The following is a 24,963-nucleotide window of genomic DNA, read 5'->3' as shown; positions in this document are numbered from 1 at the left end:
ACTCCTTTCTTTAAGTGAGGGTAATCTAGTAGGATCATTCATTATAATCCAGAGAGAACAGTGGTTAAAAGTCATGGAAGTTAGATGGCTAACCTACTGCAGCCAAGAATAAAAGATATCAAGTATATTTAGGATATAGAGGTGAAATAGAAGTATTAATTAATATTGTCACACAGGGCTTTCAAGTCTCAGGCCTGTAAAATACTTAGTCACACAAGGCCTTGGGCCTGAAACAGGTTGACCCAAAGATAACCCCCTACTAGTAAAGATTAATAATTATGGTAAAAAATGGATTAAGTGCTGATGTTCTGGAAACTATTCAGCAATCGACTGGCAAATATATTGCTATGTACCAGTTAATACGACAAGATGCCTGACAGTAACATTTTTGGGTATTCTGTGATAACCTCAAGTTGTTAGGGTAACTCATTTACATATGTGTTAATGAGAACAAGGGGAACTAAGGATATAGCCAATGAGAGATGGGGCATCCCTAAATTATCTATACTTTCACACCCCACTGAAGAAAAAGGGGCTGGAACCCTTATATACGAGCCTTAGCAGGTATAAGCATGACTCAGGAAAAAAAGGTGTTGTCCAGCCTGTGTGCTGGGGAGTAGGGGGAAAGGGTATGCAGAGGGCGGTCAGGATGAGAGCCACAGGTGACAATGACGATGCAGGGCAAGATAAAGACGGATACTCCAAGGTCCCCCAGCTGCAGCTGAGATGTGAGTGACACCACTCTTACGGTTAAGCACTTTGCACATTCTATCCACTATTATATTTCAACATTTGCGGGACTGTTTATCTGCTTAGTGGATTTGTTAATAAAGGGACTTGTGATAACTTGAAAATCGCTTCTCATGTGCTTCTAGGGTCCCTTATTCTAATGATACGGATAGTAATATTCCTGATGTTGTATCCCTCAAGAGACCAAACCTTTATTGATCACTGTGGTCTAAGAGATTAATCAATAATCAATCAATATTAATCAATCACTAATCCATCAATAAGGCTATACCATTCTCCACAGCTACTGCAGGACTGTTTCCTATGGCATACAAGTCAGTGTTTTCTCCAGTCCAATTCTGAATCTAGATAGAGTAGGGGTGGGCAAACTTTTTGGTCCGAGGGCCACATCTGGATATGGAAATTGTATGGCGGGCCGTGAATGCTCACAAAATTGGGTGTTTGGGTGCAGGGGGGTGAGGGCTCCGGTTGGGGGTACGGGCTCTGGGGTGGAGCTGGTGATGAGGTTTGGGGTCCAGGAGGGTGCTCCAGGCTGGGACTGAGGGTTTCGGAGGGCGGGAGGGGGATCAGGGCTGGGGCAGGGGGTTGGGGTGCAGGAGGGCAGGCTCCAGGTGGCACTTATCTCAAACAGCACCTGCAAGCAGCAGTATGGCCCCCCTCTGGCTCCTATGTGGAGTATGGCCAGGCGGCTCTGTGCAGGTACCACCCCTGCAGCTCCCAGCCAATGGAAGCTGTGGTGGCGGCTCTTGGGGCGGGGGCAGAGTGTGGAGCTCCCTGGCTGCTCCTACATGTAGGAGCCTGAGGGGGAACATGCCGCTGCTTCTGGGAACTGCATGGAGCCACGGCACGCACAGAGTGGGGCAAGCCCCCGACCCTGCTCCCTGGCTGGAGCGGAGGAAGCCCTGGAGCGTGCTCCCCGGTAGGAGATAGAGGGCCAGATTAAAATGTCTGAAGGGCTGGATGCGGCCCTTGGGCCACAGTTTGCCCACCCCTGACATAGAGCCATGATTAAGTCTTTGCCAGGAAAGTTCTGCTGCAAACCTATTTGGGAGTTTCTCCACAGAGCTTTGTCAATATTACAGACTGGATTGTTGGAGCTTCCTTTGGTACAGCGTTTGAATACTCAGTTCCTAATGCTGACATTCCTGATCTTCCAGATCACCTACATGCTCTTATATTCGTAAAAAGAAAAGGAATACTTGTGGCACCTTAGAGACTAACAAATTTATTAGAGCATGAGCTTTCGTGAGCTACAGCTCACTTTATTGGATGCATACAGTGGAAAATACCATGGGAAGATTTATATACACAAAGAACATGAAACAATGGGTGTTACCATACAGACTGTAACAAGAGTGATCAGGTAAGGTAAGCTATTACCAGCAGGAGAGCGGGGGACAGGGCGGGGGACGGGACCTTTTGTAGTGATAATCAAGGTGGGCCATTTCCAGCACTTTACAAGAACAGCAGGAAGGGAACGTATGCATCTGATGAAGTGAGCTGTAGCTCACGAAAGCTTATGCTCTAATAAATTTGTTAGTCTCTAAGGTGCCACAAGTACTCCTTTTCTTTTTACGGATACAGACTAACACGGCTGCTACTCATAACTGTCATTATGCTCTTATATTGCTACTTACTCTAGAGCCCAGCTGTTTGTGTTGATGCACCAGTTAGGAAGCACATGTTGTTGTTACCCATTGTGTTTCTTCTAGTTAGATCCCCAACACCAGCACCTTCCTTGTTCTCTATGTTTTTTGTGCGTTTGCGGTCTTTCTGGATCCATTTTATACTTTTCCTTTGTTGCACAGTAACTTATTTTTAAATCAGCAGTATAAAGAGGGAGCAAGTTCCTCTCAACCAGATGGCAACTTCAACCTTCTAGGATTCAAACAGGCAACCCAAGTTTCTGTACTGGCATCTTTAGATAACACTTTCCTGTGTTTCTTGTAGAGCAGAAGACAAAATGCCTGTGCCTCACTTGTCATCAGCATGACTGAAAATGAGATGATGAGCACCTTTTGGAAGAAGGGTGACTAGTTAAGATGTGGCCATTTGGAGTGGAGTAGAACAACAATTTTGCAGTGAAAATTAAAAAATAAAAATGAAAATTTCCTTTACTTTTGGAAAGATAAAGTAACTCTTTTAAGCCCACTGAAACTCCATCTTCTGAATTAAATGATAGCCATTTGAACTTGTAATGTCAATTAATTGTCCAATGTGAGCAAAAATTACACTGGGAAATTACGCATAAATTGTGTCCTTAACACCAACAAGTGTTGCACAGCTTTGCTACCCATGAAATGTAATAAATAAGACTACAAAAAAGTCCAAAAAGATTATTTTATTGCTGTGGTTACGCTACATAAGATGTACTAAAAACTAGTAAACTGAGTAAGCATAAAATTTAAGCCATCTACCTAAAAGAATTAAAGCAGAGCATTCACAAAATCTGAAAAAGATTTTTTCTAGCAATATTTTAAATTTAGAGGCAAATACAAAAACATACTATACATTCCTGAGACTAATAAAGGATGTATCCTTAATTATTGTTTATTCAGCTAAAATATCTAAGTGTAGCATAACAGGAAATCAATTTATGCTTACCTTGGCCAAGAACTCCCATATCATTCTTGAGTTTTTTCAGTACCACAAGTAATGTTGGGTACTCAATTACTACCTTGTCTTTCAAATTGTCTAGAAGGCTTTTACTGGTATGCAGTTCATCATAGCTTAAAAAAATAATTGCAAAGTTTATTTCAACTTTTATAGCATCAAGGATGTAATATGCATTTTCTTAATTTCCAGAAATGAACATAATCATTAGTTGTAAATCATCTTGGTAAGACTAATTTTCAACTGGAAACCATTTTAATTACAAGCCAATGTTACTATCCATCTAAATCAAACAAACATTTTAAAGTTTAACACTTTATCCTAAAAATATAGGAATGAGTGAAATGTAAGTTTCTCTGAAGACTGAACTAAGAGGACCAAAAACTGATTTTGAATTAAATAAAAAAAAATTCAGTGCTCAATTTGTTTTCCTGAACTGGTTGCCATTTATAGTATGCTAAGTAAATAAACAGATGTAATCATAATTTTTCATGCTTTAAGGTTCTAATATTAAAAAGTTTAATTTACATGCTTAATATTGAATATTAGTTTAACATACTTGCTTTTAAATTGTCAATAGCTTATTAGACAGGTAGAAAAAAGATCATATAGGCTGAAACTGTTAGAACAAATTTATACTGGAGGCATTTACAGCTATCTTGTAGAGGTAAAATTGCTTGGAAACAATTTACACAATGTATGATCCCCATTATGTGAATCATATTTTAAAAAATGGCATAATCTTTCCATTTACCCCTCAGCCAAAACCTCGCCTCACAGCATCAGCTGCAAATACAGCTCCCAGCAGAAAGCTCCACTTATTTGTGTGTTCTGCCAGGGTCACATGACTTGGATCAGCAGGCCTTTTCCATATAAGGAAGCCTTTTCACCCTCTAGGAAGGATATATTTGGAGCCAGTACTGACATCAGCTTTACGTAACATAAGTTATGCCACAGTAATAAAAAGTAAACTGAGCATATTCCCTACAATTACATCCGAAAACTACCATATTCTCTCCGGTCTTTATAAACCTCAAAACCAAAAAAAGCTGGATGGTGGTGTTGAGGGGAAAGAATTTTCAGAAGTCTTCTACAATGCAAACCCTGTTTCTAATACTTAACATAACTGCAACATCTAACAGATGCTCAGATATTATTACAATGTGATCTGAGTGACCTGACTCCTGTTTTGAAACTGAAATTAGGATTATTAAATTACTACTAAGATACTGAATCAGTTAAAGGCAAATAAAGTTTCAATACAAAAATAAATTTTATGTACAAGGGGGACATTTCCCTTAAATTGCTCTTCACGCAGTGTTTTTTTTTTTTTTTTTTTTTTTAAACATGCTGTGTAGCTGTTCTTTGCCAATAACCACATGGCATGGATGAGAGGAGTTATTGACACACTTTACTATTTACAGTAATGCGTGATTAAGAACAGTACATCACAGAAACCACCAGACAAAAGAAATACTGAAGGTAAGCTAGGAATTGAGTTTTCTGGCTTTGAAGGAAACTTCATGTAAGCAATAGATTTTTTTTCTTTCTCTCATATATATTAAACTTCAACCATCATGAAAATACAGTATTTGGTTTCATGTTTCTCTTGACCCAAAGTAATTATGACCTGTTCTTACTTAAACCCTTTAAAAAGGATAACAATATATTACAATTCTTATTCAATGAATGCATTCATAACTTGTGGATTAAAACACACGAACAGAAAAACATTTACTGGTTTACTTACAGTACTTTGCATTTAAAGTACAGCAATACCTTTCCTTTGGCAAGGCCCTCAACACATTCTTTTCTGGTTAAGCAAACATTTACCTCAAAGAGGCTACAGTAATTCACATGCCACAATACACTTTCCATTCTCTCATGTTTTAGACAAAACAGCTTTAGCGTCCAGTTTGGCATAGCATAAAACCTTTGTACTTTAAACTATTTTATGATAGTAAATTATTAAAGTGTTAGATCACTGAACCACAGTTTGATTTTTTTAAAGTATTTGCATGGCACTTTTGTAGCTGGCATTGCAAGGTACCATATATACTTGATCATAAACCGGTTAGTCTATAAGCCAACCCCCCACCAAGACGGATAAGTAAAAATGGAAAATTCAGAAGCCGACCCTATAATTCAGGGATCGGCAAACTTTGGCTCCTGGGCCACCAGGATAAGCCGCTGGAGGGCCAAGATGGTTTGTTTACCTTGAGCGTCCACAGGCACAGAGGTAAACCTAAGTAAACAAAGTGTCCCGGCGCGCCAGCTGCTTACCCTGACAGGCCAGGACAGCAACTGGTGGGGAAATTTTTTTGGCGGGGAGAGAAGCTGGAGGCCAGGGGAATAACCCCTGTGACCACCCCCTACCCCTAGCCTGGGACCCCCACACTCTCCCCATCCCATCCCTTCCCACCTTAGCTGGGGAGGGACAGGGGAGGATGTCTCTGGCCAGGCCGTAGCTGCTCCGGAAGCCGGGCGGCGTGGCTGTAGCGTGCTCCGGTGGGCGGGGCAGCCGCAGCCTGCCAGCCCCGGAGCTGCAGCGGCTTGGGAGGCTGGGGGGAGAGCAGCGTGGCCAGAAGCAGAGAGACTCTGGCCCTGCCTCTTCCCTTCTGGCTCTGCTGGCTGTGCTGCCTCTCCTTGCTCCCTCTGTTGGGAGGAGGGGCTGCATCCCACCTCTCCCTCTCTATACCCGTTCATAAGCCGAGCCCCTTCTCTGATGTTTCCCTTTTTTACTAAAAAATTAGGCTTATGAACGAGTATATACGGTATTTATGTGCCAGATATGCTAAACGTTCGTATGCCCTTTCACGCTTCAGCCACCATTCCAGAGGACATGTTTCCATGCTGATAACGCTCGTTAAAAAAAAAATGCATTAATTAAATTTGTGACTGAACTCCTTGGGGGAGAATTGTTTTACCCACATTCTGCCATATATTTCATGTTACAGCAGTCTCGGATGATGACCCAGCACATGTTGTTCATTTTAAGAACGCTTTCACGGCAGATTTCACAAAACACAAAGAAGGTACCAATGTGAGATTTCTAAAGATAGCTATAAGCACTCAACCCAAGGTTTAAGAATTTGAAGTGCCTTCCAAAATCTGAGAGGGACAAGGTGTGGAGCATGCTTTCAGAAGTCTTAAAAGAGCAACAATCCGATGCGGAAACTACAGAACCCGAACCACCAAAAAAGAAAAATTAATCTTCTGTTGGCGGCTCTGACTCAGAAGATGAAAATGAACATGCGTCGGTCCGCACTGCTTTGGATTGTTATCGAGCAGAACCCATCACCAGCATGGATGCATGTCCTCTGGAATGGTGGTTGAAGTGCAAAGGGACATATGAATCTTTAGCATATCTGGCACATAAATATCTTGTGATGCCAGCTACAACAGTGCCATTCTCACTTTAAGGTGGCATTGTAAACAAGAAGTGAGCAGCATTATCTCCTGCAAATGTAAACAAACTTGTTTGTCTGAGTGATGGGCTGAACAAGAAGACAGACTGTGTGGACTTGCAGGCTCTAAAATTTTACATTGTTTTGTTTTTGAATTTAGTTTTTTTTGTACATAATTCTATATTTGTAAGTTCAACTTTCATGATAAAGACATTGCACTACTGTACTTTTATTAGGTGAACTGAAAAATACTATTTCTTTTGATTTTTTACAGTGCAAATACTTGTAATCAAAAATAAATATAAAGTGAGCACTGTACACTTTGTATTCTGTGTTGTAATTGAAATCAATATATTTGAAAATGTAGAAAATATCCAAAAATATTTAAATAAATGGTATTCTGTTGTTTAACGGTGCGATTAATCATGTTTAATTTTTTTAATCGCTTGACAGCCCTACTGACAACAAATGTCAGCAATAGGTGCATCTGAACTGGTATGGAACACTGCTGAACTGCATGTGTAGACAGGAACAAACAACGTTTAGTACTATTTCAGGTTAAAGCCTGCTGCTGTAAACAAGGCTTCATTATCTGGCACTGTATTCAATCTCCCTGCCTATCTCATCACGTTCCCCTGTCTCCACAGACACCCCCAATTCCATCCTACATTCTCTACCAGCTCTCCTTTCATTGTCCTGGCCACCCATTGCATTCACTTCCATATATTCCCGACTTCTCCTACACACCTCTCCGATTCCCTGCCCTTATTCCCCACCCTGTGGGGCATGGTTCAGCGTTCATGTCGTACTCCCCGTCAGCACCCGGCCTGTGCCAGGGAAGCTAATGATCCAACCAGCAGACCAAATTTGGTAATAATTCCTGGTCACATGCCACCTGAGGCAGGTTGCGCATATGCTAAGATGATGACTCTGCACCCTGGGTCATTCTTTGCCCCGCACATTGCACTGTCCCCCCCATCTTCTGCCCAGATTTCACATGGTGAATAAGCTGAGGGAAGCTTGGATTCTGTCCCACTGAGTACAGCTTCACTAACACCTGGTAAAGGATGTAGGCAGATGGCTGCCAACTTGGCGGGGGATGCTTGTAGTTTCAGCTCTGCTGGGACAATGGTAGATAGTAGCCATTTTGGTAAGGGCAAAAAACCAGCCAACCAACCCCCCCCCCCCAAATCACAGATCAGCAGCTTTAAAACCAACCTAAAACAGGGGCACTTGGAAAAATGTCACAAGATATGGTGCATGAGGCCCCATATTATCCTTCAACTCAATTTGTTATTCATGTCCTAGCCTTGTGTGTGTCACCTTTTTAGGACAGGAAATGTGTCACAGGAGTGACATGTATTTTTGTGGTCTTATATTTCTTAATAATGTCTGTCACCACTGTTGAGAACTGTGACACTTACCCTAAAGTGACTGGAATTCTTCAAGATGTGTGGTTCCTATAGGTATTTCACTGGGTGTACACATGTGTTCCATGTGCCTGATACTGGAAAGTTTTTCACTAGCAGTGTCTCCTCTAATGAGTCTCCCAGCTTGCTTATGTAATAAACTGTGGTCCTATTGTCCAACAGGACCCGAATGTGCTGGGGTTGGACAGAAGGAAGGAGTATTTTATAGGTATCATCACGTACTGTTCACAATTTGAGGAGAGTGAGGTGCAATCTGGACTCTTGTTGGGATCATGAATCTTGAGCCACATGATTGCCTGGGTGAACGCCCCAGCTCAGTCGGAAGGCGGCTGAAAACAGTCTCTTTGGTGGGAGAAAATGAAGGGACCCTCTACAAACCTAGCTTCTTTGTCCCCCACCAAGTGAATGATGTCAGGACACTGTGAGGGAATTGAGATTTGTTCATCCAGACTTGCTCAGAGCACAGGCAGTCTATAACCACACCTGAAGGCACCAGAGATGAAGCCTTGAGAAGGAGGTCACATAGGTGCAGGTCATGTGGCCTCAGAGGAGCAGGCAGGATCAAATTGTCATCTGAGGGTTCAGCTGAAACTGAGCAAGGAGGTCCCTCCTCGTGTGAAATCTGTCCTCAAGTAAGTATGATCTGGCTGAAATCAAGTCCAGAGTTGCTCCAAATGAACTCTAGAATTTGAATAGGACTTTTCTAGGTTTACTTCAAGTCCTAAGGATCGAAGGAGGCTGAGTAGGGAGAGGACTGTTGAGTGTACCTCTCCAAGTAACCAATTCATGAGCAGTGAGTTGTCACGGTAGGAAATACTCAAGGAAGACAAGGCTATTGTGGAGAAGTTAAATGAATTCTTTGCAGCAGTCTTCACTACAGAGGATGAGAGAGAGATTCCCACACTTCAGCCATTCTTTTTAGGTGACAAATCTGAGGAACCATTCCAGACTGACGTGTCAGTAGAGGTGGTTTTGGATGTCCAAGAGTTCTGAAGTTCTTCAATTTCATATTTGAGTTCCTACTAATTGTGGTATGTAACTTATCATTTAAATCAGCTTCTGTATCAGAGGACTGGAGGATAGCTAATGTGATGCCAGATTTTTTTAAAAAGGCTCCAGAGATGATTCGGGCAATTACAGGCTGGTAAGTTTAACTTCAGTACCAGCAGTCATGGGATAAGAGGGGAAGTCCTCTTATGGATCAGTAACTGGTTAAAGACAGGAAACAAAGGGTAGGAATAAATAATCAGGTTTCAGAATGGAGAGAGGTAAATAGCAGGTCCTCCAGGGATCTGTACTGGGACCAGTGATGTTCAACATATTCATAAATGGTCAAGACAAAGGGGTGAACAGTGAGGTGGCAAAGTTTGCAGATGATACAAAATTACTCAAGATAGTTATGGCCAAAGCTGACTGTGAAGAATTACAAAGAGATCTCACTAAACACGGTGAATGGGCAACAAAATGGCAGATGAAATTCAACGTTGATAATGCAAAGTAATGCACACTGGAAACATAATTCCAACTATCCATACAAAATGATGGAGTTTAAATTAGCTATTACCACTCGAGAGAGAGATCTTGAGTCATTGTGGCTAGTTCTCTGAAAACATCTGTGCAATGTACAGTGGCAGTAAAAAAAAAAAAAAAAAAAGCAGCTAACAGAACGTTAGGAACCATTAAGAAAGGCATTGATAATAAGGCAGTAAATATCATAATGACAATATGTAAATTCATGGTATGCCCACACCTTGAATATTTTTGCAGTTTTGGTCATTCCAAGAAAAGATATATTAGAAATGGAAAAGGTACAGAGAAAGGCAACAAAAATGATAGAGGTTGTGATCAGCTTCCATATGAAGACAGTTTAAAAAGACTGGGACTATTCAGCTTGAAAAAGAGACATCAGAGGGCGGAGAAGATTGTGGTGTATAAAATCATGAAAGGTGTGGAGAAAGTAATAAAGAAATGTTATTTGCCCCTTCACATAAGAGAAGAACCAGGGGTCACCCAATGATAACAGGCAACAGGTTTAAAACAAACAAAGGGAAGTACTTCCTCACATAATGCAGTGTTAACCTGTGGAACTTGTAGCTAGGGGATATTGTGAAGGTGAAAACTATAATGGGGTTCAAAAAAGAATTAGATAAGTTCATGGAGGATCAGTCCATCAATGGCTATTAGCCAAGATTGTCAAGGACGCAACCCCATTTTCCTGGTATCCATAAGCCTCTGACTGCCAGATGCTGGGACTGGACGACAGGGGATAATTGCCCTTTTCCACTCATTCTCTTTGAAACATCTGGCACTGGCCACTGTCGGAAGACAGGCTACTGGGCTAGATGGACCACTGGTCTGAACCCCTATGGCCATTCTTATGTTCTTATGGCTGGCATCTTTCAGAGGGTCCCATCAAAATGATCTCTTGGCAGGAAGCTGTGACTGGGAGAGGATGAAAGCATGGCATTCTTTCTGCTGCGCTGCACACACTGGCATTTCCTGGGGGCTCATGTGCTCTGTGATGGTAAAAAGGCTAAGGAACAGGGCATTGCTTACTTGGGGTTGGTTTGGAGTACCTTCTCCAAGGTGCTAGAGTGTAAATACCCAAGGAGAAGAGGATTGCATGGGAGTCCATAATGGTGTGCAAAGACATCAATTTTTTCACTAAACAGATTGTTGCCTTTGAAGGGGAGGTCTCCACACTAGCTTGAACCTCTTTGGGAAACCCAGAGGATTGGAGTTATGAAACCCGTATCATGAAAACTGAAGTCAGCACAGATCTATGTTCAAGACATCAACTGAAGCTTGGAGGCTGACCTGGCTGTCAGCTGATCCTTGTCAATGATGTCTTGAAATTGTGGTTTGAGTTTCTGTGGAAGTTTTATTGGTAAACTCAGACAATTTGTTGTAATTAATAATGTTGTATTTAGAAATAAATGCCTGATAATTTGTAATCCAAAACTGTAGGCTAGTGGAGGAGAAACTTTCTTCCGAAGAGGTCTAATCTTTTGGCATCCTTGTTGGGAGGAACAGAATTAGGCTGTCTCAGTCTGATGCATTCAGTGACAGTCTGAACTACCTGAGATTTGGGGTGTGTGTGAAAACAAATATTCAACCCCCTTAGATGGTACACCTTTTAAGGGTGGGGGCACAAGTGGCTGGGGTATGCCAGACTGTCTGGACTGACTCCAGTATAGCTTCATTGATCAGAAGTGCTACCTTAATAGGGACTGTAGTCTGGAAAATATCCAACACTTGTGAGTGGAGTCCTGGACTTCCTCCAGGGGAATCTGGAGTGACTCCCCAATGCTCCTCAGGAGGTCTTGAAATTGGCAGGAATTGCTGAGTAGCAATGGATAGCCTCAGAGCTGCTATCTCAGCCTCTAGCTCATCACAGGAGTATGAATATCCAGATTCCACTGGCATAGTTGTTGGCACTGTATGCCTTGTGATAGCTCAGCTGGTGGACAATACTGTAGAATGGGGCAATGATGGTATGGATATCTACCTAGAGACCACTGGTTCCACCAGTATCAGTGACTGGGCTGGAATATGGAGCCAGTTACTCAAGAATAGCAACCAGGGTCTGATGGGTGGGTAATGGGAAGGGCTTCTGCCTTTTGGTCAGGCAGATGGTGCTGAATTAGGTTGGGAAGTGAATGTCCACTATCAAGTATTTCTTCCTGTACCATTGGTGCAGCTGGTAATCCTTCCTTTCTTTCTCTTGCTGGTGCCAGAGTTGGTGTCCTTCCCCTTCCATGACCAACAGTTTTGGGACAGCTCTTGGCGGTTCAGATCCATACTCTCTGTGAGCCCCTGACACATCCGTACCAGGGTGCAGAGTCTCACTCGATTTGGAGGGTGCAGGGAAGGCAGTCGTCATCTTAGAACCCTTGGGAGAAGATTTCTCCTGCTTCTTCTGAGGGTGTTTCTCCTTACCCTCCTGACATTGCTTATTAAGAGCCCTTGGGCCTGGTCTCTGACAGTCCAAAGCTAGGGCATGTCTGGCCAGCAGGGGTGTTAACATGTACCTCCAGCTGACGTACAGGGTGTGTGTGTGAAGATCAGCTGACCCAGGGTTGGACTGGGCTTTCATAGACCGCTCCATCAAGTGTCTTCAGAGCTGGAATTCATGGGATTGCTGGATTCAGGGTGGAAAGGAACAACAAATATTGCATTTGGAGGGAATGTGGGATTCTCCAAAGCAATATAATCCCAAATCAATGGGGTCACTCACTGGGATGATCCAGGGGCAGGCCATGCAGGATATGAAGCCCTGGAATCTTAGGCATACTAAGAACCAAATGGTGGTGGGGTAAAAGAGGGGGAAAACCCCCAGACAGCAAAACACTATCTACCTACTAGTAAAACTACTGTAACTATATAAAGGGTACACTATTTACAGAAAAAGCACACTCCTAGATTAGAAGCAGGAAGGTTAGTGAAGCTATGGACAATGAGGGGTAGAACAGCAGAAAGGAACTGGAGAGGTAGTTGGTCTGTGCCTCCTTGTGACAAGGTTTGCATACTAGGCAAGAAAGGGTTAACCCCACACTCTGGGCAGCAAAAGTCCCACCTCGCAAACCATGCTGGGTATGCTCCAACTGCTGCCTCAGTATAAAAGGGAGCAGGCAAACTCATTCTAGGCTGACCACAGAGGAGGGAGGACACTTCGTGAAGGCTCCAGTATCTGACTGCGGGAACCAGAGCTCCCAAGGACCAGCTATTAAGCTGCACAGTCCTGATCCCCAAGGACAGCTGTATAAACTCTGGCTACTAGGTTGCGCTGCCCTGAACACAAGAGCAGCTACACTGACTTTGGCCATTAGGCCACACAGCCCTGATCCCCATGGCAGCCATACTGACTCCAGCCATTGGGCTGTGTTGCTCTCAGCCCAGGGATAGTCAGACAGACTGTAACCGTGGTGGTATCACAACCCCAAAAGGGGATGGGGGTGCATACCCAGCGACACTCCTCTGATGCCCTCTGTTCAGAACATGAAGACGCGCAGGAGCAGACCAGGGGACACTACTAGTAAAAAAAATTCAGTTGCATGGAGTGCATGCTCACCCACAGTGGGCTATCACTCAAAGAAGAATCTGCAGTTTTGCACCCTGCAACCACTCTTCCATCTCTCAGGAAGACAAAAATATCCAACCTCCTAAACCTCCTTCTATAGACAGTAACATTACATTAGTTTATTCTATTGCAATAAGACCCCCTCTATTGGAGCCTACAGCTATCATCTCAATGGTATAACTGTGCACTGGTTCAAACAACAGGAAACTCCCTGCTAAGATCAGGTCTTCCCCTACGTCATCCACAGGAACCCTGATTTTGTGTTGCACTCTGAGTTTAAAGATAAAACTTAAATTCTCATGCGATTTCTGGAACCCATAAAACTCTAGTCGTAGGACAGAAAACTGTCATATAGGAAACAATCTTTGATAGAGAAATCATAACATTTACAAAAATAAACAGAATGCAAATAGTTCACACTTTTAAAAATGTTCTTGCACTAACCATCACATAGGATCATTACCCAGATTTTAAGATGGTAGTCCTGAAGCAAAGCCCTCTCCCCCCATAATATTTTGTTGAGATCAAGCTTCCCTAAATGGAAACATAAAGGTATTAGTGTAATTAAGACACAAAGTGTCTCATGCCATCAATTTTGGACCCCATCTTACAATCCTTACTCAGGCAAACTCCCAATAACTTCTAGGAAGTAAATGCAATTTTCCTAACAAAAGACTACAGTTTTAAACTTTTCTGGATGCCTACATTTTCCTCAAAGAGAGCACTTACAAGGTCTCTCCTAAGCACTCATTCTGAAGTGCTGTAGCACAGCAAAGATAATAACTAACAGATGGACTTTCATTCCTAAGTGGTGAATAAACCCTTCGTGTGGTTATGATTTGGTGAACATGGAAGTAGTGAAATACACTTCTGAATTAGATGAGAGAGGAAAATTTATTTTTGGATTGTGAATACATTTTTCCTTTAAACTACATAAAATTCTTTAGCTTTGTGTTTACAAGTTCTGTCACAATTTGAAATGTGCAAATTTTAAGAATATTGATCTGAACTTTGAAGAACTGGGAAAAAAGTAAATCTTTAGAAGGAACACTCCCACCATGAAACTAGCTTTTGATTAACACCCCTTCCCCATAAACTTTACTTTAACACAATAAATACATAAAACTGTTTTTGAATTGAACAATACTTTTTGAAAAGAGAAAGCAAGTTCAAGACAACTAAGTTTACAAATGAAAATGTAATTTACACTAATATTTAAAAATATGCTGACATCACCTTTAATTCAGTAGTTTATTTTATTACAGATCTATGAACCTTTGCTCTGTGAGAGTTTTTAGGCTGTATCTACACTAGTCTCTCTCTAAGTTTTCCCCCTTGCTGTTAACACATGTACAGTTCTGCCTGTGCTAATACTGTTGAGAGTGTAGTCCAGCTCTGGCATTTTAACCATTATGTCACCTATCCCTCCTAAGTACAGGTGTAGACAACTTGGTGGTTGCCAGCTCCCCATGTACACTAGCATTCCCACTACAGCAATGATGGGAAATTTCAGGGAAAAAGTCCTAGTGTACATAAGGAATAGCATCACACCTTTTCTTTAAAATCAGATTAAGTTATTCAGACTCTGTAGTGATCATTTCAGCCAGAGATCACTTTCAGAAAATAATATAGATCCTGCTGAAGACACAGTTACAGCAAGCCATATCTCCTCTCTTTTGTGGGATATAAACAAGCCTTTGACTATGGAAATCAAAGTACAGTTGGAATCAGAAGTGATAGAAAAAAAGTAAAATAATATTCCAACTGTTACAATAAAATGGAATGATTGAGGCAAGAGTGAAGCAAGACCCAGTGGAAAAGAGATATGTAGTGAGGTGCAGTGGCCTCCCACTGAGCTAGACAGGGAGGGTCCACACTCTGAACTCAGGTGGGCTGGGCAAGGCCATGCTTGCCCATCCCATCGGAAGTCAGGAGGTGGAACAGGAAGTATAAAGGGAGGGTCCTGGAGCTCAGCTGGACTGCAGCCGCCAAAGAAGACAGGCACCTCTTGCTCACTCCCGGGCTGGGAAACTGTAGCGGAGTACTGCTGAACCGAGGATGGGCCAGAACTGCTGGAGCTGCCCACTGACCCAGGCACTGAGGAGTCACGGGCCTTCTACTCTGAGGAAACGGAGGATCCCCATGGATCCAGGTACACCTCAAGGGAATGGTAGGAAGTAGCCCAGGGACTGCTGACCCCAATCTGGCTGCATTGTTGCTGCAGATCTGGTTAGTGTGTTGTGGCTGGATTCCCCGTTGACCCAGTGGCGGAACACTCTGCCACTGTTAGGGCCCTGGGCTGGAGCCCAGTGGAGTCAGGTGGGCCTGGACCCCTCTATCCCCTGCCATCCCACCCCCACTCTAGGCCAAGAGGCCTGCGTTTGTCGGCCATCCACTGGAGCCAGGACACCGACCCCTTTGCTGCTCTGTTCTGAGTACAGGCCAGAGTCCTACACTATTCACTGCTCCGCCCTGACTGAAGGTCTGGGCTCACTGAACTTGTCTGTCCTGCCCTAACTGAGGGCCAAGGTTCAGACTTGTGCTGCTCTTCCCAGATCATGGGCAAGAGCCCCTGATTATTTGCTGCTCTGCCTAGACTGCAGGCCAGAGCCATAAGCTGTTCAATGCTCTGCTGATTCCCTGACTTTGGGCAATGCCTAGTGACATAGTGAGGCAGAGTGGCCTTCCAATGACCCAGGGAAGGAGGAACCACCACTAACCCCCTACAATCTACTTATTAACTAAATTACTAGTGATATTTAAATACTCAACATAGATAAGCTTTACATTGTTAGTCTACAGATACTAGCTAACAGTGAATGGGAAGAAAAGATACTAAGAAAAATAAGAAAAGGGGTACTTGTGGCACCTTAGAGACTAACACACTGATCTGAGCATAAGCTTTTGTGAGCTACAGCTCACTTTATCGGATGCTGTAGCTCACGAAAGCTTATGTTCAAATAAATGTGTTAGTCTCTAAGGTGCCACAAGTACTCCTGTTCTTTTTGCGGATACAGACTAACATGGCTGCTACTCTGAAACCTGTCATTATGCAAGAAAATAAGAGTGGAACTAAGCCACCGCAGAAGGACAAAGGTTGTCCTTGTCACTTCTTGAGAATGAGGCAATGGCTCAGAGCTGAGCAGAGTAAAACTTGTCTAAAGAGAACCATAGAAAAATGGCAAAGCATTAAAAGCAGACAGTTTGTCTGCTGCAATGATTCCTCTGACAGAAAGTGAGGGGTAACTTGTGAAAAAGAGGAGTTTGGGATGCATAATCATAATCCAAAATCTCCAACCAAAGGACAAACCATTCTGGATTCACTTGTCACTTATGGGAGGGTGGCAGAAAACATGAAAACCCTTGGGAGTGGGGGAAAAGGGGATGAGGTTGGAACTAGTGAATGCCAGCTGCCTGGATTCAATACAGTCAGATTAACAGAATGCAGCAGTACAAAGGAATTAAATTTCAGAAAAAAAAAAAAAAGTTGGGAACATAAGCAATTTAGTAAGGCATAATGGGAGGAAATATTAAAAACCACCCACATGAAAGGCACTTGGAGTTTCACAATACATTACAATTAAGATGCAGAAGACAGAAACATCTTATAAAAATAATTACCCATGTGGCCTCACAAGGAACTGCTGTTAAAAAATAACGGTACTTTAAATAGTAAGATGGGGAGGTAATCAAACAAGAAGATTCTGAGTCAGTTAAGGCTAGCATAGAAAAGATACGGGCAGAAAAATGAGCTAATGCTAGCTAGAGGGGCTAAAGGGAAGTCTCTGAAAAGAAAAAGCATGAGGAAGAAAGCAGGTCAGCTAATACTTCAGAAGGGTCAATTAAACTGATATCTCAAAAATAGCTCAGACGTTGTCATTTTCTATACTACTAAATTACTTCCCCCCCCCCCCCCGGCAAAAGTCATGGACAGTTAGTTACCAAAAAATGGGAAGAAAAAAGGGAATGCTGGAGATGCAGTGTATTTTGATTTTAGTACATTCTGTACGGTTTTGTAAAACATTACTTGAAAGAGTTTGATCGTGTGGACTGCAAACTGCCTAAGTGACTGTAAACAAAGCATAATGAAAAGTGGTCATGTACAGAGCAGGAGGAAGTGTTAGGTCAAGTTTCATTTAATATCTTAATTAATGGAAGTAAACAGCACATTAATGGAATCTGCAGATGCTACAAAATTGAGAGATTTATTGAGAGATTTATTCCTTGTAAAACTTGTTTCAGAAGTAGAGACAGCTTTTAAGTTGCAGGTCAGACACAAAGACTCTGTCATTTAAAATTCCTAGTTATCGGATTCTTATTTACAAAATAAGCACTAGTGTCTGGCTAGCAATATTTTTGGAAATATTAGCACAAGGAATGATATAGATTTATAGACTTTAAGGCCAGAAGGGACAACTGTAGTCTGATTTCCTGCATAATACAGGCCATAGAATTTCACCCAATTATTCCTGAAGTGGAAGGAATTCTTCTTACGTGAATATTATCAAGCCTAGCAACTTGTGGTTTTAACCACTGTTCCCTCTAAGCTGTGCGCGTGCACACAGATCCTAAACCCCGTGCACACGGCGAAATACTGCACGCAAGCACAACAATTTGCACAGAAGAAATTTTTTGCGCACATGGCCTGTCAAAAATTAGAGGGAATACTGGATTTAACTAGAGTCTATATTTTAGAAAAATATCCAATCTCAATTAAAAGACTCAAAATGAGAACAAATTTACCACTTCTCTTGGTAATCTGTACCAATGATTAATTACCCTCACTGTTACGAAGTTGCATCTTTTTTCTAGTTTATATTTCTCTAACTTCAACTTCCAGCCACTGGATCTCATTATGTCTTTGTCTGCTAGACTAAAGAGTTCTCTAGGTATCTTCTCCTTGTGTAGGTACTTCTTTCACCATGTGACCCAGCTGGCAGGCTTACGGTGTGGAGGAGAAGGGCACAAAGAATTTTACCTGATCTCCAATTAGAACAGCAGTTACACAGGAACTACTATAGCTGGCACCGCATAGAGCAGCCCTAACACACCCTGAATTCGGTCCAGAGCACATAAATCCAACCATGACGGTGCAGAATCCTTGCTCCACCCTTCACCAGTGTCCAATCCCAATCGAAAACGAAGCTCCAGAACGTGGGTGTAAACATACAGTACAGTATCGTTAAAACAACTAGCAAAGGCAGTTTCCTTTGCATCAAACTCTACTTTCTGACAGAACGTAGGGAAGATAAAAAGCTGATGCCATAGCCATTGGATAATCCAATGTAATGAAATGTGACATAGAATAAAAGATATCTGGAAACACTAATACAGGACCTTTAATGTACTATAGACAGAATGATGCTCCACTTAAGAGGACTTACTACTTCCTTACATTCACTACTTTTGACATGTGTTCTCCTCACTCCCTCTATTATTTTAGATTGGTACAGCTTATCTTGCCTAAACTTAAATCTTGACTCTGTATTGTTACTCATCTGTCTTGAGCTTTTACATCTTATCTGTGTAAGAGGCTCATTGCCATACACTTGCCAATAAGGGGTTACTAACCCTTTTATATAAATAAAAAAAACAAACAAACAAGCTTCTTTCCTGGCAAACAAGTAGGAAAGTCAAGTCCCTCCATGGTGGGGGACAAATAGTCCTAGTTCCCTTCTGTCAGTAAGAGATAAACAGAGGGATTCCCCTTTGGCAGGGTCAGAAGGAAATAGCTCTGGTTCTCTTTTCTGACAGGAACATAAAAGGCTCCCTTTTCAAGTCTGCCCTTGTGACAGAAGGGACATCCAAGAGACCATTTTTCACAGCAGTCTGGCTTCACTGAACAATCCTGCATGTTCTCTGCTCAGTTGTGAGCAAGCTTAACTCCTTTCTTCCAGAAGCCCTTGCCCCAAAACCATCCCTGCTTTATGGAAACATCTTAATATGGCCCCGTTGAAGACTCTTCTGGCCAAACCTAGCAGCCAATGAACCCTTTATGAATCAAGGCAGAATCTCTTCGCACCCCCCTGAAGGGATTTACCAGTTTCGCTATCCTGATGGATGCTGGCCATATATACCACATCACTTGCCCCTCAGGTCTCCCCCTGGTGCCTACAGAACACTCCAAGCTGACCAGATAGGCAGGAGGCAAGCCATGACTAATGTTAAATAGATTATATTGTTCTCTCATCCTCCATCTCTTCCCTTACACTCCTTTTCCCCATGTTTGTAGCTTTTGTGCAGTTTTAGCACAGTAAGGCCCTGACTCCTTGATTGAGATCCTTAGGTGCAGTAATACAAACAATTAAAAAGAGTCCATTAAATCCAATGGAATTCACTATTGGGTACTAAATGCTATTTTGTGAAAATGGAAGCAGAATACTCCAGGTTTAAAACAATTATTCCTGGGAAAACAACTTATTGCTCAAGATAGCAAAAAGGACATGTTCTATGCAGACTGGAATAATCTATAAAAGTTTTTCAAAGGTCAAGTAAGCGATTATGAACATTCAACTTGGCATACTAAAGATTCAGATCATACGTATTTGTTACCGTTAGCACTGACTATATTGCTGCTTTCCATTTGTGTTGTGTAATACAAGAACATTAAGTGAATAGGAATGAAAATGACGATCATTACAGTAAAACTTACAAGTTCTGGAAACTGCTGCTCCCTATTGTTTTTAATCAGTTGAAAAATTCAAGCTAACAACAGAAGAGCTTCAAAAACAGACCCCAACGAGAAACTGCTGAGCTTGAATTAATAATCAAACTAGATACCATTAACTTGGGTTTGAACAGAGACTGGGAGTGGCTGGGTCATTACACATATTGAATCTATTTCCCCATGTTAAGTATCCTCACACTTTCTTGTCAACTGTCTGAAATGGGCCATCTCGACTATCACTACAGAAGTTTTTTCTCCTGCTGATAGTAGCTCATCTTAATTAATTAGCCTCTTACAGTTTGTATGGCAACTTCCACCTTCTCTGTATATCTGTCTATCTATATGTTCCATTCTATGCATCCAATGAAGTGGGCTGTAGCCCACAAAAGCTTATGCTCTAATAATTTTGTTAGTTTAAGGTGCCACAAGTACTCCTGTTCTTTTTGTGGATACAGACTAACACGGCTGCTACTCTGAAACCTATTATTAAAAGGAGCAGACAGACTGATATTCCCAAGAAGAAAGGGAAAGCAGAACTTTAGTTGGATACAGAATGGTTGGAGTTGCTGACAACAGTTAAGGCTGAAGATGAACTGATCAGGAGATTTAAAAGATATGTCAAGCTATAAGAAAAGCTGACAGAGGAAAGGTTTCAGAGTAGCAGCCGTGTTAGTCTGGTATTCGCAAAAAGAAAAGAAGTACTTGTGGCACCTTAGAGACTAACAAATTTATTTGAGCATAAGCTTTCGTGAGCTACAGCTCACAAATTTATTTGAGCATAAGCTTTCGTGAGCTACAGCTCACTTCATCGGTGAGCTGTAGCTCACGAAAGCTTATGCTCAAATAAATTTGTTAGTCTCTAAGGTGCCACAAGTACTCCTTTTCTTTTTTTGAAGGAGGAAAGAAAGTTTTAATAAAAAAATGAAGTCTGGGATAAATAAGAACACACACAGCATTAGAGGCATGGAAGGAGTACATTTAGATCCAGCTGTTGGGGAGAATCTTCAATATTGATGCAGAAGCGATATTAAAATTATTATAACTTAATTTTAAAGTTGTTACAAACTTGTTTGCACTTTTACTGAATACTAAGATATAACTCTAAGTATGTTATAGTCAAGTGCTTGGAAATAAAACAATACATATGTTTTGCTAGTTCTGTTACAAAATGTTAAAGCTAATCAAAGAAATTCCAGAAGGTTTCTGCTTCTATATTTCAAGGACAATCAAATCTCAAGAAAACAGACCATGTAAAAACACCCATATTTTAAGTGGAGCCTTAATTGTAAAAAGGAATGCAGGATGTGTTATCAGAGCAATAAATCTGAGAAGAGTGGGCTCTACCAACCCCCACCCTCTTGCAAGAAAACCTGCTTGTGTTCTTAAAATTTTCAGAGAAGAATATGTAGCTGGAGAACTGTTAAACTTGTTTATTTCTTAAATGCGGAAATGGCAAACACCTTTGTGAAATGCAGACTTGCAAATATGTTAGCTAAATGCAAAGCTCCTAATATAGCTCTTAATGTCATTGCTATGTAAATAGTAAAATGCTTCACGTACCAACATGGCATCTAATGACCTTGCTAAACCAGTGTAAAAGCCATTAAACAGTGAATATTTATATTAATCGGAAATTAAGAACTGGCACTGGATAAGAAAACCCTTAACTAACTTCAGAAGATAAGAATCATCTCTCTAAAGTTAACAACTTTTAATTATTTAAGTTAAAGACTTTAAAGTTATTTAATTTAAAAAGATATTTGAAGATTAAAAACTTTTGTATAAACAGGTGTGTTTGGGCTTTTTGAAAACAGACATTCATTTTCTGTCAAACTAAACAAATTTGAAAGAACTTCTCTGAAACTAGACTGAACAAAAAGAGTTAAAACCAAGTAAAAGTTATCTGGATCTTTCGAGTCACAAAAACAAAGGCAATTAAAGAAATGTTGCATATTCATTAAGCAGACTGTATACTCAGGAGCTGAAAATGTCAACTAAGCTAACCCCGAAGGCATGAAGCAGTGACCTTTGAATCTAAACAACCCTGCAAGAGGTGTGTTTTCCTATAATTTAATGGAAATAGGAAGGGGATGGGTATAAAAACTCTGAAGTGAGCACTCCTCACTTACACACACCACTACCCAACTCAAACACAGCACTGCCACAGACAAGTAAGAAAAACCATTTAAGAAAGAGGAGTCAAGAAGAAATCAACTCAAGGAAAATCTCTCCAAGACTTCAACTTGGATTGGTGAGATGAAGTTACCTAAGACACTGCCAATGGATGAGATTTAAAACTACTGTAATGATTTTGATGGAATGTTGAAATCCTGTTGTAATTTAAGACTAACAGTTTCTCCGGGTTCAGAGTAACAGCCGTGTTAGTCTGTATTCACAAAAAGAAGAGGAGTACTTGTGGCACCTTAGAGACTAACCAATTTATTTGAGCATAAGCTTAAGTGAGCTGTAGCTCACGAAAACTTATGCTCAAATAAATTGGTTAGTCTCTAAGGTGCCACATGTACTCAGTTTCTCCTGTTAATCACCAAGTGGTTAGAAAAAACGGCTACTTACTTTCTCGTAACTGTTGTTCTTCGAGATGTGCTCTTCACGTACATTCCACATTAGGCGTGCGCACGCTGCGTGCACGAGGGTCAGAAACTTTTCCTCTGAGCGGCTCCCGTCGGGCTGGCGGGGCCCCCAAGTGGCGCCACTGCGCTGTGCATATATACCCCCGCTGGGCCGACCCCCTCCGGTTCCTTCTTGCTGGCGACTCCAGAGGGGTAGAAGGGTGGGTGGTGGAATGGACGTGAACACCACATCTTGAAGAAAAGTTACGAGAAAGGAAGTAACCGTTTTTTCTTCTTTGAGTGCTTTTTCACGTCCATTCCACATTAGGTGAATCACAAACTTACCTCTGGAGGAGGGTAGGAGTCACGGAACAACTGCTCGGAGGACTGCTCTGCCTACTGCCACGTCCTCTCTGGTCTGCTAGTTGACTGCATAGTGGGTCGTGAAGGTGTGCACCGAGGACCAGGTGGCTGCTCTGCAGATCTCCTGGATTGGGACCTGTGCCAGGAACGCCGTGGAAGTCGCTTGCGTCCTGGTCAAGGGGCCGTGACTGCGGGGGCCAGAACACCTACGAGCTCATAGCATGCTCGGATGCAGCTTGTAATCCATCCAACTAAATCCACTGCACCGACACTGGGAGGCCTTTCATCCTCTCGGCTACAGCTACAAACAGCTGCGCGGATTTGCGAAAGGGCTTGGTGCGCTCCAAATAGAATGCCAACGCTCAACGCACATCATAGCATATCAGGCTTAGAAGGGACCTCAGGAGTCATCTAGTCCAACCCCCTGCTCAAAGCAGGACCAATCCCCAATTTTTTTTGCCCCAGATCCCTAAATGGCCCCCTCAAGGATTGAACTCACAACCCTGGGTTTAGCAGGCCAATGAGCTATCCCTCCGTATGGGGTTTTGGAAAGAACACCGGTAGACAAATGTCCTGGCCCAAATGGAATTGGGAGACCACCTTAGGGAGGAACTTGGGGTGCGGCCGGAGCTGCACCTTGTCCTTGTGAAATACTGTATACGGTGGCTCAGAGGTGAGGGCCCCGAGTTCGGACATCCTTCTGGCCAAGGCAATGGCAACCAGAAATTCCATCTTCCAGGAAAGGTGGAGGAGGGAACAGGAAGCAAGGGGCTCAAAAGGGGGTCCCATGAGTTTAGAGAGGACCAGGTTAAGGTTCCATGGAGGGACTGGTGGGCAGGACTACGGAAACACCCTCTCCAACCCTTTAAGGAACCGTCCCATCATTGGGTGGGAGAACACCAACCAACCCCTCTCCCCCCACCCCAGAACCCCGGATGGAAGGCGGAGATGGCCGCCAGGTGCACTCTGAGTGAGGACGGGGCTAGCCCTTGCTGCTTCAGGTGCAGGTGATACTCCAGGATGGCCTGCACGGGGGCCTGGCATGGCCGCACCTGTCAGGGTTCACATCAACACATGAACCTTTTCCACTTGGCCATATAGGCCGCCCTGGTAGAGGGCTTCCTACTGCCAAGCAGAATCTGCTGCACTGGAAGGGAGCACTGGCTCTCCAGGGTGTTTAGCCACAGAGCCTCGACGCCGTCAGGTGCAGTGACTGTAGGTCAGGGTGGAGAAGCCGCCTGCCATCCTGTGTAATGAGGTCCCAGTGTAGGGGCAGGACTACTGGAGCTTCCACCGACAGCTCTAGGAGTGACATGTACCAGTGATGGCGGGCCCAGGCTGGGGCGATGAGGATCACTTCCACCCTGTCCCTGCGCACCTTGAGTAGGACCTTGTGCACCAAGGGGAGCGGGGGTAGGCATACATCAAGCCCCCCCTCCACAGGATCACAAACGCGTCCGCGAGCGAGCCTGGGCTGCGGACCTGGAACGAGCAGAAACGCAGGCACTGGGCATTGGCCCCGGTGGCAAACAGGTCTACCTGGAGAAATGCCCACCTGCAGAAGAGCGAAAGCATGACGTCCGCCCTGAGCGTCCACTCATGCATGCGGTACGACCTGCTGAAGGAGTCCGCCAGCTCATTTCATACCCCTGGGAAATAGCACGCCTCGAGGTGAATTGCATGGGCTATGCAAAGGTCCCAGAGGAGGAGAGCCTCGCGACAGAGTGGCGAGGAACAAGCCCCACCCTGTTTGTTTATATAAAACATGGCTGTAGCGATGTCTGTCAGAACTGTTATGCTGTGACCACTCAGAGTGGCATGAAAGGTCTGGCAGGCGAGACTAACCGCCCTGAGCTCCTTCACATTGATATGGAGCGACCGCTCTGCACAACCCCTGCATCATGAGGTTCCCCAGGTGAGCCCCCATCTGTGATCTGACACATCCGTCACCAGCATCAAGTCCACTTGTGGTACGGCAAGGGGATGCCTTCGCAAACCACAGGCTTGGACTGCCACCACAGAAGGGAGTCCAGAACATCCCTTGGGGCTGTCACTACCAAGTCCAGGGGGTCCCTGCCTGGGT

The 24,963-nt window shown here is 43.0% G+C and overlaps 1 protein-coding gene across 1 annotated transcript in view; it reads right to left on the bottom strand.

Moving 5' to 3' along the window:
* The window catches only part of ZNHIT6 (zinc finger HIT-type containing 6), a 60,819-nt gene that overhangs the window by 6,134 nt on the left and 29,722 nt on the right, over positions 1–24,963 (bottom strand). Inside the window, exon 9 of the mRNA XM_073357182.2 lies at positions 3,355–3,479. Coding sequence (XP_073213283.2) covers positions 3,355–3,479 — 125 coding nt within the window. The remainder of the gene's footprint in view (positions 1–3,354; positions 3,480–24,963) is intronic.

Source organism: Lepidochelys kempii, chromosome 8, assembly GCF_965140285.1.
Source record: "Lepidochelys kempii isolate rLepKem1 chromosome 8, rLepKem1.hap1, whole genome shotgun sequence".
Taxonomy (NCBI): Eukaryota; Metazoa; Chordata; order Testudines; family Cheloniidae; genus Lepidochelys; species Lepidochelys kempii.
This window is presented reverse-complemented; position numbering and strand designations above follow the sequence as displayed.